This window comes from Tachypleus tridentatus, chromosome 12, assembly GCF_004210375.1.
Source record: "Tachypleus tridentatus isolate NWPU-2018 chromosome 12, ASM421037v1, whole genome shotgun sequence".
Taxonomy (NCBI): Eukaryota; Metazoa; Arthropoda; class Merostomata; order Xiphosura; family Limulidae; genus Tachypleus; species Tachypleus tridentatus.
The window spans coordinates 101645547-101661393 of record NC_134836.1 but is presented as its reverse complement, the minus strand read 5'-3'; the positions used below and the strand labels follow the sequence as shown (position 1 = coordinate 101661393).

The 15847-nt window shown below is 34.7% G+C and overlaps 1 protein-coding gene across 1 annotated transcript in view; it reads left to right on the top strand.

The window, feature by feature from the left end:
- The window catches only part of LOC143234170 (uncharacterized), a 79742-nt gene that overhangs the window by 27594 nt on the left and 36301 nt on the right, over positions 1 to 15847 (top strand). The window contains exons 2-5 of the mRNA XM_076471303.1: positions 1879 to 2084; positions 8329 to 8425; positions 12015 to 12070; positions 15381 to 15428. Of these exons, the coding sequence (XP_076327418.1) occupies positions 1973 to 2084; positions 8329 to 8425; positions 12015 to 12070; positions 15381 to 15428 (313 nt within the window). The 5' untranslated portion in view covers positions 1879 to 1972. The remainder of the gene's footprint in view (positions 1 to 1878; positions 2085 to 8328; positions 8426 to 12014; positions 12071 to 15380; positions 15429 to 15847) is intronic.

Below are 15847 nucleotides of genomic sequence, written 5' to 3'. Positions count from 1 at the left end.
CATCTTTCACACGTGTAGCGGTTTTCTCTTGCTACCATTCTTCGGAAGAAGTTTCTCTTTCCTAAAGACTTGTCTGTAGTTTCTAATAGCATGTCGTTTTAACTTCAAACAGCTTCTCTCCTGTGGTTCACCTCTATCCTGAATAAAGAGTTGTATATTGAATCTGTTAAGTTTTCTGTTCGAGATATTTCATGTTTCTGTACGTTCGGTCTGATAATCCTCTTATTCCTGGTTGTTTATCTTTGGATTTATTTGATTCTTCCCCCAAAACCGGTCCCCCAGGGGCTCAGCGGTATGTCTGCGGACTCACAACGCTAAAAACCGGGTTTCGATACCCGTGGTGGGCAGAGCACAGATAGCCCATTGTGTAGCTTTGTGATTAATTCAAAACAACAACATCCTCCATAACCAACTGAAAAGCTTTCTTTGAAGATGTAGGTCTACTTTACTTAAGTCTAATTAGGATATCATTATCCAAGGTATTTAAATATTGATCGCTTATCAGTGAATCTATCATTTCATGTTGGACGTCTGGATAAGATCACTGAACAAGCTTTTCAACATCTTCAGCGAGTCTAGCTAAGCCCTAATTCTTTTTTGTTTTTTTCTCTGGTATTAAATCATGTTTTAAAGTTATTTTGTTTTAACTCTCTAAATTGACTCGATAAAGCAAGTAATAATGAGTCATAGATACTATGGCCCATTGTTGGAACAGTTTTTAATGCTGTTGAAGCGGGTTATTTTAAATCGGCAGTAAGATTAATAGCTTGTTACTTACTGTTTAATCTATTAAACTTGGAACTTATTTGAAAATGTGCCTGGTATGACTCCCATAAAAAAACAAACTCAAAATTCACATCACTGAAATAGCTTTTAGACTAACTGGCTAACAGTTACAAACTAAATCTTTGCACTGACTGATTCCTCATTAACTGACTAATAAACTCGTTCACTGTAAAATACTTAGTAATCTAATTTAGCCCGACTTTCTTTTTGTATATAGCTCTAATTGTTTCATAAACTTTAGAGAAAGTGCCAGACATTAAAGCCACGCCATCATAATACCTTAACCTCCTTTCCGGCTAAACAGCAATACAAGTTTTTAGAAAGGTCTAGACTGAAACCTTGCACTTTAACAATATAACAATATATACACACCTCATATTTCCTGTGAACTTTCCTAAGAGACCATTCTGAACGTAGCTACACAAGGATATTCCTTATTGTCAGTCACTACGGAGCTTTAGCTGAACACGAGATCTGTATTGTACGAAAAAAAAAAAGTTTATTTTTAGTAGTATTTAGTGGTTTTTTATGTAATAAATGGTACGATAATTTTAAGACAATAGCTCTGTGTATTTGATTTTAACTCGTTCGTATGTATTCCTAAGTACAAAGGTATTCATTCATACTGAATTATACGCATTTCTGTACATAGTTTTTGGCGCAATAATGATGTACAGTAATGTTGTTCTGTCGTAACATGTAGTGAGATAAAATTCTGTAGTTTAGTTCCTTTTTGGTTTTTTTTAATTACCTTAGTTTTCAAGTGCTTCATCAGAACATTTTGTTATAGTTGTTAATATATGTATAGACGTAGTGATTAAACACAGGTGATTGGTTAAAAAAGTTCTGTATTACAACATAAAACGCCCCTTTTCCAAATGCACTGTTCACTGTATTTGTTTTTTATTGAACTTATACTTTGATATAAAAGTATTAAGGTTGCAGAACTTACTTCTTACAAAGGTTGAGTACTGTTCTGTTTTTCCGGACGAACAACTATATTTTTATGACATGTTTTAGATGTAAACATTTCATGTAAATATTGATTTCTTATTGTGCTAACAAGACATATATTTCTGTTATTTTACCTAGGACAAATTACTTTAGAAGCCAGTTCCGTTGCACCATTGGCTGATAATACCTGAAGCCGAAGTTGTGCCGATTTTGGCCGCTGGGCCACCACACCATGTACCGGCCATCCCGACTTCGTGTGATGGAAGTGAACCCTTATTTGACTTGCGTGTTGTGCGGCGGCTACTTCGTAGACGCAACAACTATTATCGAATGCCTTCATTCATGTAGGTATCGGAATATTAACCTCTGCAAGATTTTGTTCCAGTAATCCTTTTATCATCTCTATTAATTTAATTTGAAGCTTTATATACTTTTACATTGCAACATATGCCCTTCCATAGGCATTTTTTTAATGAAGAATATCCACTTCTACTGGAATATTTATAGTGCATGCACAGAGAATGTTACATTGTCTCGTGATGAAGGTACATTTCTTCACACGTATATGTATTAAAGGAATATTTGTAAGAAGTCCTTACCGTGACGTTACTAGAATGTTTAATTTATCAGTAGTGACATAAAGATCTGTTATCTTCTTCCATGATTGAAGTGAGTCAAAAGTGGTAAGTTATATATTTTGAATATACAAAATATTTAACGTATTTATTTCGTGTACAAGAACATTCGCTTTGTGTATGAGGACGTAACAAACACACCTTTGTACTTTTTGTATAGGAAAGTTTATAACAAGGACTTTTTTTTTTTTACCTAGTAATTCACCAGGATGTTAATCGTCATTATTTTCACACAGTATTTATACGCAGAAATGTTCATTATCTGAGTATATGAAAGTGTTTGTTTCTGCATTTTGGTCTTGTAAAATTGAATGTTGACATTATCTGAACGCGGAGGGGTGCCCCCCCAGAGGCACATTGATATGTCTGCGGATTTACACCGCTAGAAGTCGAATTTCAATACCCGTGGTGGGCAGAGCACAGATAGTCTAATGCGTAGCTTTGTGCTTTATTCCATACAAACCAAATGAACGCGGGGAGCTTCCCACTCATCAAACACTTTAGGGATCATTTGTAAAGTGAACAGTAATATATGTGATCACAGTAGGCAGTAGAAACCACATGACCAGCGGATATTTCAGCGTTCAACTATAACAGTCAGCTCATCAATATGGAAAAAAAATGTCAGGGTGGAATTTTGTATCTTTACTTAACGTTAACTTACACCAAGGTCACATTCTACGACCTTGTAATTATAATGCATTAATAGTGTGTATTTTAGTGGTGTGCATAAATGATATATTATTTTTTTATGTAATGTGTAAGTGTGTTTACACAACTTATACATGTATGAATTTCTACTGCGTCATGTACAGGAATATCTGTTCACGTGTCTTAAAGTTTTTGTGATGTCGATCTATATTTTTATGTTCATAAGTATAGATGGTATTTTAAAGACACGTGACTTTTATTATTTAACTCATAGTTGTGTGTGTTGATATATATATATGTATATATCCTATCTCTACAAGTGTAGGATAATATCTGCTCTTGTATAGAACCTTTTAGTAATATTTCCATGCCCACATATTACATAATATTATTGTCCGACTTCTTTCATATATGACATATATGTTTAACATTTTTGTAAAGCCCAGAACGCCAGCGTGGAGTCACTATGACTCAATACAACCTGATGTTAATGACTGAAAGTTTAACGTTGGCATTTTAGGGTTAGACTTTGTGTATGTCTTTCGCAGATTATCCCTAAACACTCATCCAGGATATTAGTTTTATTTACTTATATGCGTCATTATCTTGAATTTTACGTGTGGTTGTTTTGTTGTATAAAATTGTGTATGGTTTCAACTTCGACAAATAAATTTCCCGCATTTTTTAGTGCTGTATTATTAATATTTCTTACTGTAAATACTATACATATATATTTTAAATAAACTAGTTATATTAGCACACAGAATTATCTGTTGTACGGAAGAGTTTTGCATAGTAGTTCTCTTAAGATGCTACATCTCTGATTATATGGTTTATTGGCGGCTGATGTTACGTAAAAATATTTGTATGACGTGTGAAAATATTGGTTAGTGTGTTTAGTTAGATGTTTATAGTGTATTCAGTTTTCAAGTCATATGATTAGTAAAAAATCAAGAAAACCTTATGATAGTTGCGGAACGTATGATTGTAGGCCTGGCATGGCCAGGTGGTTAAGGCACTCGACTCCTACTCCGAGGGTTGCGGGTTCGAATCCCCGTCACACCAAACAAACTCGCACTTTGAGCCTTGGGGGCGTTGCAATGTTTGGTCAATCTCACTATTCGTTGGTAAAAGAGTAGCCCGAGAGTTGGGGGTGGGTGGTGATGACTAGCTGCATTCCCTCCAGTTTTACACTGCTAAATTAGGAACGACTAGCGCAGATAGCCCTCGTGTAGCTTTGCGCGAAATTCAAAATAAAACACAAGCATCTTATTGTAGTCATCAAACCTTAAGTCTCTAATTTCCGTGGATAGTGAGTGGGTTGGGAATCCTATAGTTTCAAGTTTTCTTTTTCTATTGCATATTTATCATTTCTGGTGTTATTATAGGCTAAGTTTTGGAGTCTTTGTGAGTGAGTGGTGACAAAAAAGATCAAGTCAAATGAGAGTAACAAAATTAACCCTAAACTTTTGGAAATAACCTTAACCGTTGGAATATTTTTAAAGATGTTAGAAAAACACGTAGATTCAAGAAGTATTTGATAGAAATGAATAAAAATGTTGGTATATTTTTATTGATGTTAGAAAAAACACGTAGGTTCAAGAATACTTGATAGAAATGAATAAAAATATCGGAATATTTTCTAACAGTATCGGAGAAATGGATGTATTACGTTAACTACAAGCAGGTGAAGAATATTTCACCTCACGTGCTGGCATTTGATAGATACAACTTTATAGAAATCAGTAACTAATTTTATGTTGACCGGGGCACCATCTGCTCAATTGCCTGTCGACCGGCACCTTTCTCTTCAGTACCCCAGGCGGTTCAATGCTCGCGCTACCTGGTACGTCCTAGTAACTACGTGTATAGGTGTAACGTTATTGGATAGTTCAAAAAATGTTGATTCTTTTGTCGTTCCGAGGGTTGCTTTGTGTGCGAATATTTTTCCCGATTTACGTTAAACCTTTTTTTTTTTTCAAGTATTATTATGTATGATATAGTAATATAATTTGCACTGCTTTTAAGAAACCTCAACATTAATGTTTAGTTGTGGGAATAATAATGAAGTTTGGAAATACGTGACTCAGTTCTCACCGTCAAAACATGCTTATTATGCACATAAGTCTTTTTAATGTAACATTCCCACGTACACTAAGTGGCCTGAAACTATAGAGATAAGTTGATTCATATTACTCGATCAGAATTCTATTGGATAAAGGCTTGAATTTAAAAGCATGCCCGAAAAACGTGTTGCACATGAAACCTATTTCAACGAAGTTAAAGAATAAACCCGAGTCTGTCGTAAAGCTTTCTTGACTCTTTCGTTTTCAAATTGCAGAAGAAAGTCTTGGAGATCGTGCTCTAGTATTTTACAACATTTACTCGAAATAAACAAAACGCGATGACCATACGACACTAAACGTTGAATCCGCGAACTCCTCGGATTTCGTTAACGGTATTTATTCGAAGAAATTGATGATACCTTGATTAGTGAATTTTTTTCGAATCCTTTCTTAAATCGAATGCAACGCGCAAACGGTCACTTAATTAGGTTAAAAACTCAGCGTGAATGTAATGACACCAATATTTATAACTTCGACTATCGAGTTTCATGTGATTAAATTACCACCATTGATACAATAAGTAAATATAGTTGTTTTGAATTTGATTATTTGATTGAAGTGGTGCACAGAAGAGTCTTTTGACAGAGTCAGTTGTTACTAGTGTATCATGATGACAATGTGTCCCTCGGTAATGAATTAATGAGTGAGGCTTAACTGGTAGAACAAAAACAAAATTGTTGCTTTCCTACTTTGATGACGTAGATGATAGAGAGACAAAGGCGTCTTCTCCCAACAGATGAAGTATCTGTCTATTTTTTTTAATCTTACTATATATAGACTGCTTTATGTCGATAATAAGGCAGTTGTTATTCTGTGAAAAGTCCTTACTTCTGTTTGGATGAGATTGTTCGTTTTTAAAACATATACATGTATAAGTAGATCCTTTGCAAACTATAGAGGTTGGGTTTAAAGCTATTAAACCTAAAGACTTTCAAATAATAGTTGAAAAGCCCGGATGTACATTGTGCTATAATAATTGGTACACACACAATGCGTTTACGACAAAAACACGAACGGAATCGTTTTCTGTCCTTGCAGGTAGAACGAATTAAAAAAAATCTACGTGGGTCTTAGTAACGTTGGTTAGAGGATCTAGATTTTAATTAGCGTGTGAATGTGGTGTTTCTATAATGGTCGATATGGCACTTAGGGGTACATTAACCTTACAAAAACATTACCTTGGTTATAATTATAAAGAGAAACAAAAGGGAACCTACAACAGCCGCGGTTGTAATTAAATCTTAAATCGGTCAAGATATGAAACTATGAGCTAAAAGTTTGAACTGTGGAAAAACTCAGAGACATTTTATGAGCCACTATGCCGCAGCTAAAAATTAGGGTAACATATACATTAAAATTGATGGATGTTGTTCATGTGTATAGAATAACAATTTATATTAAAATGTTAAGACTAAACTATATAAGAAAACAAGTACATATAATCGTGTAAGGTAATGTCGTTTCATCTAATAATGATGACAATTTATTAATCCACAGGATGCATCTGAACTTACGTTGTTGATACTATTACAATTTACTGCACACAAATAATTATTAGGTATTGAGTTGCTTTGTGCTATGATAGCTTGAAACGAAAACCATATTAGGTTAAGATACAGATATATACTCGCTGGAAATGTAAGTTCTAGACCAGCAGTTCTTAAACTTTAGTAACCCTAACTCTCCAAATATATCAGTTTGTTTTGCTTTGAAAACAAACAAACACAAAAAACGTTTCGTGTACATAAAAAGATACATTCCAAAATTAAATATTTTAATCATATAAATTTACTTTTATGAAAAAATACTTTTATTTTGTAAATTATATAATTTTTAATCTTTTATAAAATTTCCGACATGACTTGCAGATCCTAGTTTGAGAAGCGTTGTTTTAGTTTTTATAAAAAAACTGATATGATATTCACAGAATGTAGGGCCCGGCATGGTCAGGTGGGTTAAGGCGTTCGACTCATAATCTGAGGGTTGCGGATTCGAATTCCCTTTGCAGCAAACAGTTTTGCCCTTTCAGCCATGGGGGCGTTATAATGTGATGGTCAATCTCACTGTTCGATGGTAAAAGAGTAACCTAAGAGTTGGCGGTGGGTGGTGATGACTAGCTGCCTTAACTCTAGTCTTACATTGCTAAATTAGGGATGGCTAGCGCAGATAGCCCTTGTGTAGCTTTATGCGATATTCGAAACCACAGAATGTAATATAAGATATCATTTATGTAGAGCAGGTACATCTTACTACTGTTTCATTGTGAGGGAAACTCGAGCCATTAACCTGTCCATTTAACATAGTAACTGTATGAGGCTTTCTTTAACTTTTATCTGGGCCCCGGTATGGCCAAATGGTTAGGGCGCTCGACTCTCAGTCTGAGGGTCACGGGTTCGAATTTTCGTCGCACCAAACATACTCGCTCTTTCAGCCGTGGGAGCGTTATAATCTTTCGGTTAGTTCCACTATTCGTTGGTAAGAGAGTAGCCCAATAGTTGGCGGTGAGTGGTGATGACTAGCTGCCTTCCCTCTAGTCTTATACTACTAAATTAGGGACGGCTAGCGCAGATAGCCCTCGTGTAGCTCTTCGCGAAATTCAAACAAACAAAAATGCTTTTATCTGGTAAACGTTAACTTGAAAACGTACAACGGATCGTATTCTTTTCATGTCATTAAGCAAGGTTTTATGTAGCCCTTGTTTAGTTATTTTACTGTTACTGGGTTTTGAAAAGCTGAATTTAGATAGCTAATTGTTTTCATTAGTTCACCAGCTTTATTCGAAATTTATCGGTGTTCTCTTCGCATAAACAAGCGAATCAGGTAATTTCAAAACAGTATTTGAAAAGACGCGATTTTGGCCTAAATTCGTCTTTAAAATAATTCATCGTACTTTCATTGTAAAAGCTGCTTGGAATAGTCGTCTGGTTCAGGTTTTTGAACGACTTCTCGTTTCACGCTAGACTGAAAGGGTGAAGGGAAAACCGTGACGTTATAGGATTATATTTTATAGAGCTTTTAAGGATAAATATCGAATGACAAGTAAAGGACATGAAACCTTTATAGATGTGTATTATACGTTTGTATTGTTCCATAAAAGAAGTATGTATTATCACGTCGCCCTAAGAAATTATTGTGTTCAATACTTGATTACTAATCCACGTTTTTAAATCTTCCAGTTTGCAAAACCTGCATCGTGCAATATCTGGAATCCAGCAAGTTCTGTCCAATATGTGATGTCCAGGTGCACAAGACCCGCCCTCTGTTGAATATAAGGTAATTTAAAGGATTAAAAAAATAACTTTAATTAGTTCCTAGTTAGATTGTAATGTGTGCATCTTGTTTTTTACTAGTTAAGTACAAATCTTCCAATGGGTTGGCTGTGTCGTGCTAACTACAGGTATCAAAACCCAGTTTCTAACGTTATATGTCCTCAGTCTTACAGCCTATAGTATAAGTAATGAATTTATATTTCTTTATACTATAGGAAATGTTCGTTTGTGATTAGTTTGTATTAACTAATTACTGTTACAACATAGTTTACATCAAACTATGAAAATGTTGCACGGACGTTCTCAGGAACATTTTATTCTGAATATAGCCTACTTCCCATCACAGTCCATCCGAAGTCCGTGGGTTGGTTCTACAGATGACAATCTGCGTACCTGACACAGGTTTTGATAAGTAGAGCTGGACGTGACCTAGTCAACACTTTGAATGATGCCGTTGAACACGCTTCGTACTTTCTGCTGTGAGCAAGTATTATAAAAGTTAAGAGTCTATCCAGTTATTTGACTTGAGAAGTCAGCGGCGGGTGCTGCTTAGTGACTACCATCCCTCGTCAGTAGTTCAATACACGGTTATATCTGAACTACGGGGAGCCTTTGGACCCGATCGTTTAGCCCATATATACATAACATGACGTTGAGCTTTAGGGAGTCTGAGTCAACTTACACTTAGTTTTGTGATTCATGGTTTATAAACGTTTTACACAAAAAAACGTGCCCCGCACTTTGGAGCCTAGAGTGCGGTATAAAAGTGACGGTCAGATTTCGCTATTCGATCAGACAGGAGTTGGTGGCAAGTGATATACTGATTATCACTCTATTCTAACAATTGAAAATTAAGGACAGCTATGCGCTGATAACACTATGTAACACAAATTTTGTTCCTGGATAGTATGTGTTATTTATTAATTGCTTATGTTGTTAAAGTACAGAAAATGGTCATTATTCCCTTCAAACTTTGCTTTTGTGACCTGGATAATAAATTTAGAAATTATCGTATTTTCGATGTAAAAATGGGCAAATCTGCATACTAAATAAAACAACATATGAATCAAGATTTACATGTATTTATACCAAAGTTATACAAAAATGTTTAGAAGTGAGTAGTTTTTCGAGATTTGTGACTGTAATGTAAATCACCTTCACGTATCAGCCCCCAAATATAGTCTCCCATCATGTTTTCGTTATATGCTCTCAGGTCATAAAAGCGAAGTTTGAAGAGAAAAATAGGTCTTTTCCATTTACTTTAGACATAAGCAATTGGGAAATAAAACTTTCTGCCCAGGAAGAAGAAAAAGTAAACATTTTGTTACATAGTGTAATTCGCTGTGTAGCTCTGCGCAAAATTCAAAAACAGCAAACAAATCTTAACATTAAACGAATATAGTGGTTTGAGTATGTTACATTAAAAAGTTTCAATATGCAGAACAGCAAATCACGTGACTACCACAGCTGATTTAAAGTCGTGGTGGAAAGGAATATATTAGAAATACAATTTAACTTTATTTGGCGTTTTGTAGGAAGTATGATTCTGCCCAAAACTTCGAAAGGATTTAACCCTTTTCAGTTTAAAATATCTGTGCACACAATTCATTAATTGAATTTTGAATTTCCTTGTATTTAATGGCATTGGAAACAAAGTAATATGGATCATCTTGGGGTATCAGAACTGTCCAATGAGAGACCTGAAACATGTCTTACCCCAACTATGGTATGCAAAGAAAGGCGTCTTATAACAGGCAAGAACATATGAGCACAAAGGTCTTTGTGGCAAAAATCGTTCATGTACTCTAGACAACAGTATCCAACATAATGAAGAAAATTTTCAGTGGCATAGAAAACAATGTTCTCCGTTTGACAAAACGACACAGATCTTTCATACAATACTTCCACGACATATCCAGAAAATTTTAAGAAACGGTGTGAATGGTACCTAGCCCGGGGGATGGGGTAACAGTAGGTAGTGATACAGGATAAAGATATATGTACCTTGATAACTACAAGTCTCAGGTTATTTTCCTTTTGTTAATGAATAAAACAAATTTTCGAATGTAGTGCACAACATGTTGCGAAACTATTTGAAATGTTGAATAATTGGCATGTTAGTGATCACAAAAGTAGATGTGTAGGTTGAAGTGAACTCTTGTACGTGTTTTACCGAAGTTTGTTTGTCTTTTTACTCCAAAACGTATTGGCTTTGTGCGTGGACTAAGCCAGCATGGCATGGGCTCCCATTCATATCTCTCGTTCAACTGTTCCATACCTCATTGCGCTGGAGTATGAAAATGGCATTCGTGATATTCCATACCAGTACTTGTCAGCCAAGTCACCTCATGCAACGCCTCTGAATTTCTATAAGATCAGAAAGAATAAAATGGAATCGGGAAACAGTTGTCTTTGTACATGAAATGGACGTCCAACACGGAGAAGTTGTGCGCTTTGAGCATAATAGAATTTCGCCGAAGCTTTTTGCAGTAGAAATTACGATGCATTATTATTATCAAAACAAAAGGTTGTCGTACAGGGTTTGACCGAACTGGCGATAAGAACTCGAACAATGTATTTGTGTGGAGCTGGCAAATATTTTGAAACCCTCGTATTGGCCCAAGACATCTTTAGACAGTACTTTAGAACATATAGTAATAAACTATTAACTGTAAACGTCTTTAATACCTTTCTGTAGACCTAGATATTTTCAGTGTGGGATATTGTTTATGGGTGTGCTATTGATTTAAAGAACAAATATATTCATGCTCGTGTTATCTCAGTGAACACATTCAAGTAAAATTATATACGAAAAGCTAAATTAGAACTATTTCTTTCTCTGCGTTAGGCTTAGCGTGGCCTAGGTAGTTAAGGCACTTGACTCGTAATTTTAGAGTCGCAGGTTCGAATCCCCGTGACACCAAACATGCTCGCCCTTTCAGCTGTGGGGGCGTTATAATGTGACGTTCGATCTCACTATTCGTTGGTAAAAGAATAGCCCAAAAGTTGGCGGTGGGTGGTGCTGACTAGCTGCCTTCCCTCTTGTCTTACACTGCTAAATTAGGGACGACTAACAAAGATAGCTCTCGAGTAGCTTTGCGCGGAGTTCAAAACAAACAGTTCTCTGCGGTAAAGCCGTCAGTGTAACTGCGAGAGCTCGATACTATCCAAGACAATTTAAATTTTGAAACAAATTAAATTGAAATAAGTATCGATGTGCCCGAAGTAGACATCTGAAGGAACCATAAAGTACGTGAAACGTAACTGTGTTTTTCATACAGTCATAATTTCTAATATAATTAATTAATTATTTACAAACTACACATACTCTTTTATCCAAGTGAAGTTAGGGGAATGGTCTGTGGTAAGTTTATGTAACGCTGGAAACACTTATTTGTAGCAGTTAAAATGGTATGCACCAGATACTAAATTATGTATACATACTTGTAACAGCAACTCAGTTGTATTACACATTCAGTACAATCGCACATGAGTAATGTTTTGTTAATTAGTTGTTAATTTGGTAGAGTTAATGTAATTGTTTATTCAAATAACCATATTACAATAATACTTCTGTTTTTATTATCACGCAGAGCTGACAAAACCTTACAAGATATTGTCTACAAATTGGTTCCCGGACTATTTCGAAGTAAGTCGCGCATTTTTCATCTCTAGCTAGCAAGTTTTAAAAATCAATATCACGTGCACTTGTTTAGTTTACTGTAGGTTTTTAAAGTCTTCCACTGTGATTCAAGTGTGGACTCCAACATGTGATTTTTCTTCTTCTTGTAATTATAAGCTGTAATATTTGTTGTTCTATTGTTTTTCTTCACATAGAAGTGCAGATTTTTTTTCACTTTGTTTAGAAAAACATGGAAAATTCATCTAAAATTAGATGAATTTTTAAACCTATTAATTTGACAATTGGCTAGTTTTAAATACATTTTGTATATAGTAGATGTGTTCTGAAGTTCACTTTTCGGAATTAAACCAACACGTTTAGTTCAGTGTCTTTGCAACAAGGCCATCTTCTCAACTGGACTTCAAGGTACTTCTTAAACGCCCTCAGGTTGTACTTAATAAAAAAAATGTACCAAAGAAGTAAACAACCTACTCGATAATAAGACTATACCAATGGAGTCTAAACACATTATCGTGTTATTTTATAAATAATGGAAGTACGTACTAAATAATAAGATTATACCAACGGAGTCTAGACACTATATCGTGTTAATTTATAAATAATGATAATTAGACTATACCAACGGAGTCTAGACACTATATCGTGTTAATTTATAAATAATGGGAGTACGTACTAAATAATAAGACTATACCAACGGAGTCTGGACACTATATCGTGTTAATTTATAAATAATGATAATAAGACTTTATCAACGGAGTCTAGACACCATATTGTGTTAATTTATAAATAATGATAATTAGACTATACCAACGGAGTCTGGACACCATATTGTGTTAATTTATAAATAATGATAATTAGACTATACCAACGGAGTCTAGACACTATATCGTGTTAATTTATAAATAATGATAATAAGACTTTATCAACGGAGTCTAGACACCATATTGTGTTAATTTATAAATAATGATAATTAGACTATACCAACGGAGTCTGGACACCATATCGTGTTAATTTATAAATAATGATAATTAGACTATACCAACGGAGTCTAGACACTATATCGTGTTAATTTATAAATAATGATAATAAGACTTTATCAACGGAGTCTAGACACCATATTGTGTTAATTTATAAATAATGATAATTAGACTATACCAACGGAGTCTGGACACCATATCGTGTTAATTTATAAATAATTATAATTAGACTATACCAACGGAGTCTAGACACCATGTCGTGTTAACTTCCTAAACAATGGGAGTACGTGCTTGATAACAAGACTATACCAACGTAGTCTAGACACCATATCGTGTTAACTTCCTAAACGCCTGTTGTGTTTTCGAAATTTTAATTCGGAACCAAATTTCGTTATTGGGTGTTCGAAGTTTTAATACAAAACCAAGTCCAATGTTGGATGTTGCAAGTTTTTAATACATAGCCAAATTTCGCTGCTGAGTGTTCCAAGTTTTTAATACAGAATCAAGTTCTACTGTTGGGTATTTGAAGTTTTCTATGCAAAACCAAATTTCGCCTGTTGTGCGTTTGAAGTCTTAATACAGAACCAAATTTCGCTGCTGAGTGTTCCAAGTTTTTAATGCAGAACCAAATTTTGCTTGTAGGGTGTTGCAAGTTTCATTGTCGAATACTTACAGTTTGATTCAGCTTCCAGCGTGAGGGCTTTGGTTCTAATTCAGGACCAAGAAGTAAACCGAGTGGGTTGCAGGAGGTGCATGATTGAAGTTGGCTTGCACCAGATGATTGTCAGAACTTTGAGTACATTAATGAACAATTGAATATCCTGCTAAAGCCAGTAACATTGAAATTACTCTTACACAATATTGACACAGCTGTTGACCTTGTTTACCCTATCATTTGGGGTAAAACTATATTATTTTAACCCAATAACTAACGTACACTTGAAACTAGCTATATAATAAAATATACGTTATCTATATTATCGAAACTAAGAGGCCCTAATAATAATTTATGAAGCAGGCAGGTGTATTTTATGTTTTACTTAAAACTGAAATATACTTTTCTGAATTGCTAAAACAGTTACAAATAACCAGAGGAATCTTAGCTGCTCTACCAGTGTGCAGAGGAGACGTGTGCCACATTAAAGTTGTATGGCAAAACCATAAATCTCAATAATTTACTGTGGCACTTCTTATTCAAATGTCCTTCTTTATTATAACTTAGTTAAGTTTATCTGATGGTGGCCAAAGTTTGTGTAATTTAATTTTTTTTGTCATTTTATTTGGTTATTTGATGGAATTACAGTATATTGTCTGGATCAAAGAAATTTCGTTTAGATAAACAAACGTATTATCGGATCTCGTCATGGAATAAACCGTCTGAACGTCCCCGTTATATCAATCAGTTCGATAACAATTAATCATCAAGTAGACGGGTCACGATGTTCGCTAGAATTGAAACACCTCCAAGAAAATGTTTTCTTGTGTTCTTAGTTTGAAGGAGACTGGTTTGTTGTGAGCCTCTAATAAATGACATAGTAATGGCTGACAACAGCTTCTTGTGTTGTTGAAGCTTGGAATTGGTATGAATGTAGCTTTGTTAATATCACACAAACCTTTTTAAACTTTACGCGTGGCCGTCATAACTTGGTTCTGATTAACACAGTTTGATGACATTGGAATTGGTCACAGGAGTTATTCCAGTGAACTGTTGTATTGTTTTTATCGAAGATGGTCCACAGGGGAACTCCATATCTTAAAGATGATAACTGTCAGTTATTCCTCAGGTTTTACCTCGTTTTGCCAAAAGAAATTTATAATTTCCCGTACGTGTTTGCAGAAGACTATTTTATTGAATGCAAAGTCTTTGTCGATCACACTTTTAAAAATACGTTTGTTTTTTTAAACACTTGTCTAAGTACAGTATATTAGTTACCATTTGTTTTAGTTTGTTAACCCGGTGTCTTAGCAGATCTTATTATTAGTTTACTGTTTACATAGCTGTTTTTAAAACACTTGTCTAAGTACAGTATATTAATTACCATTTGTTTTAGTTTGTTAGCCGGTGTCTTAGCAGATCTTATTATTAGTTTACTGTTTACATAGCTGTTTTTAAAACACTTGTCTAAGTACAGTATATTAATTACCATTTGTTTTAGTTTGTTAACCCGGTGTCTTAGCAGATCTTATTATTAGTTTACTGTTTACATAGCTGTTTTTAAAACACTTGTCTAAGTACAGTATATTAATTACCATTTGTTTTAGTTTGTTAACCCGGTGTCTTAGCAGATCTTATTATTAGTTTACTGTTTACATATAACCTTAAATCTGTTTTCTTCTAGATGAAATGAAACGCCGAAGAGACTTCTACGAAGTTCACCCAGAAGCAGGTAAATGGTCGTATGTGTTCTTAGTGGGTTTTTTTTAATGTCAGTTAACGGTAACAGTAGCAACAGTATTAAAAATTACCATATTTACTATGCTGATCAGAAGGTTAATGTTACATATAGATGGATAATAAACAGCGACGTCTTCATTTTAACACCGGATATGAATGAAATAACTGCTACTATCAGGCTACATAACTTTTGAATGCCTGCAACATTCCGTGAAAATGTTTCTATATAGTTTTGTCATTCTAGTTAACTCACAGATGTGCGACTCCTAGCAGCTTATTTGATGCTAAGTTATCATTAGACAAGTCGGGTTGAATTACAAAGTGCACAATTAATAAACTCGTTGAAAATGTAGTGAGATATAACGTTGTAATTGCTATTCAAAGATTAAGAATACGTTATAGTAGAACGCC